At 32.4% G+C, this 1,668-nt stretch overlaps 1 protein-coding gene across 2 annotated transcripts in view; it reads right to left on the bottom strand.

Annotated features, from left to right (window-relative positions):
- Positions 424-1,668, bottom strand: part of LOC107605436 (7-deoxyloganetin glucosyltransferase) — a 3,085-nt gene continuing 1,840 nt past the window's right edge. The window contains exon 2 of one of the 2 annotated variants that reach the window (XM_016307316.2): positions 424-1,533. In XM_016307316.2, coding sequence (XP_016162802.1) covers positions 587-1,533 — 947 coding nt within the window. In that variant the 3' untranslated portion in view covers positions 424-586. Of the gene's footprint in view, positions 1,557-1,668 lie in introns of both variants that reach the window. The other variant, XM_021105210.1, reaches the window with a different exon arrangement.

Below are 1,668 nucleotides of genomic sequence, written 5' to 3'. Positions count from 1 at the left end.
TATCCCTCATTTTTTTTAATTTCTGTTTATATATATATATAAACAGTAATTTCTAATAATATTTTTATCTAAATCTAATATTTGAGAATATATATAATTATATATATAATGCTATATTTTTAATTAAATTAGTTAATTATTATAAAATAAAAATAAACAGATACATATATATAATAATACTGTGCATACAATAAAGGAGTTAACATAATATAGTTATTTCATTTAACAGATATTGTTATTATATGTGTTAACTTATATTTGGGTAACCATTAGCTGAAGAATACGTACCGTGCTTGAACAAAAGGTACCGTGCTTGAACAAAAGATACTAAGTTAAAGTATCCACAAATATTGATAATAAGTTAATAAACAAGTTGTACCTTAACTATATATATGTGACCTCTTATTTAGCACAATCTTGATATTTTTAGAAATAATTCACATATCTATTTTATTTCATTCATTCATCAACTCGACAATTTGGTTCTATACGAATCTACGGAGGAAGACAGAAATTATTACAAATAAAATATTTTCTCACTAGCTATCATAAGAAAAACGACACCTTATTCCATCTAAACCACACTTCAATTTTTAGCAAATTTGCTCAAGAGAACTTGATGAATCAACTTGTCTAGATTCTGAAATGAGGATCCATTTGGGGCAGAAGCAGCTTCCTTTGCTAATTTCTTCAATTTCAAAGCCTTTTGTTTCATATCAACACCCTTCTCTCCATCCATTGACTCCCTCACAAGACTCTCAATTTTGTCCCTCCTAACATCTTCAATCTCCAACCCAATTCCCCATTCCGTACAACAAAACCTACAATTGGTTTGTTGCTCAGCAAAGAAGGGCCAACATATCATGGGCACACCACCACACATACTTTCCAATGTTGAGTTCCAACCACTGTGTGTCAAAAACACCCCAATTGATGGGTGAGCCAAAACTTGTTCTTGGGGACACCAATTTGCTAACATGCCTCTAATTTTTGCCACTTCCACAAATTCAGGAGGTAACACAGCATTTTCACCAGCCACAAGATCTGGCCTAATTACCCACAAGAACTTTTTGTTGCTATTGGCAATTCCCCAAGCAAACTCTATTAAATTTTCACTGGTCATAGTTGTGATGCTACCAAAGTTTATGTACACCACTGAATTTGGCTCTTGTTTGTCTAGCCACTCAATACACTTTGGATCTTCCTTCCAAAGATTAGATGCAATGGATTTCAAGTCCTTATCTGTGATATGGTTTAGTAGAAGATTCAAAGGACCAACGGAATAGACAGGTGGCAAATTATTAATGGTGGAGAATGCTTCCAAGATATCATGATCTAAGGCATCAAATGTATTGATTATGATTGCATGAGCTCTTTGAGCTCCCTTGGATTCTCTTAAAAAGAAATTAAGCATAATATCATTTGGGTCTGTGGTTCTGATAAAGCTGGGCATATCCCTCAATCGGATCTCTTTCATTCCGGGTACCCAGTTGATAGTTGTCTCCAAATACCCATTTGTGATATCATTCATGTCTGCATGTCAAGTATGGCACATACTGAAACTCAGAAACATGATATCTTCTAATTAATTAATGTTATTGATATTTTAAACACATTTTTCTAAAATTTGACCTATAACTTTTTTTTAAAAAAAGATCTTTTATAATA

Source organism: Arachis ipaensis, chromosome B06 (genome assembly GCF_000816755.2).
Source record: "Arachis ipaensis cultivar K30076 chromosome B06, Araip1.1, whole genome shotgun sequence".
Taxonomy (NCBI): Eukaryota; Viridiplantae; Streptophyta; class Magnoliopsida; order Fabales; family Fabaceae; genus Arachis; species Arachis ipaensis.
Note: the sequence above shows the minus strand (reverse complement) of the source record. Positions and strands in the feature narration are given on the sequence as shown.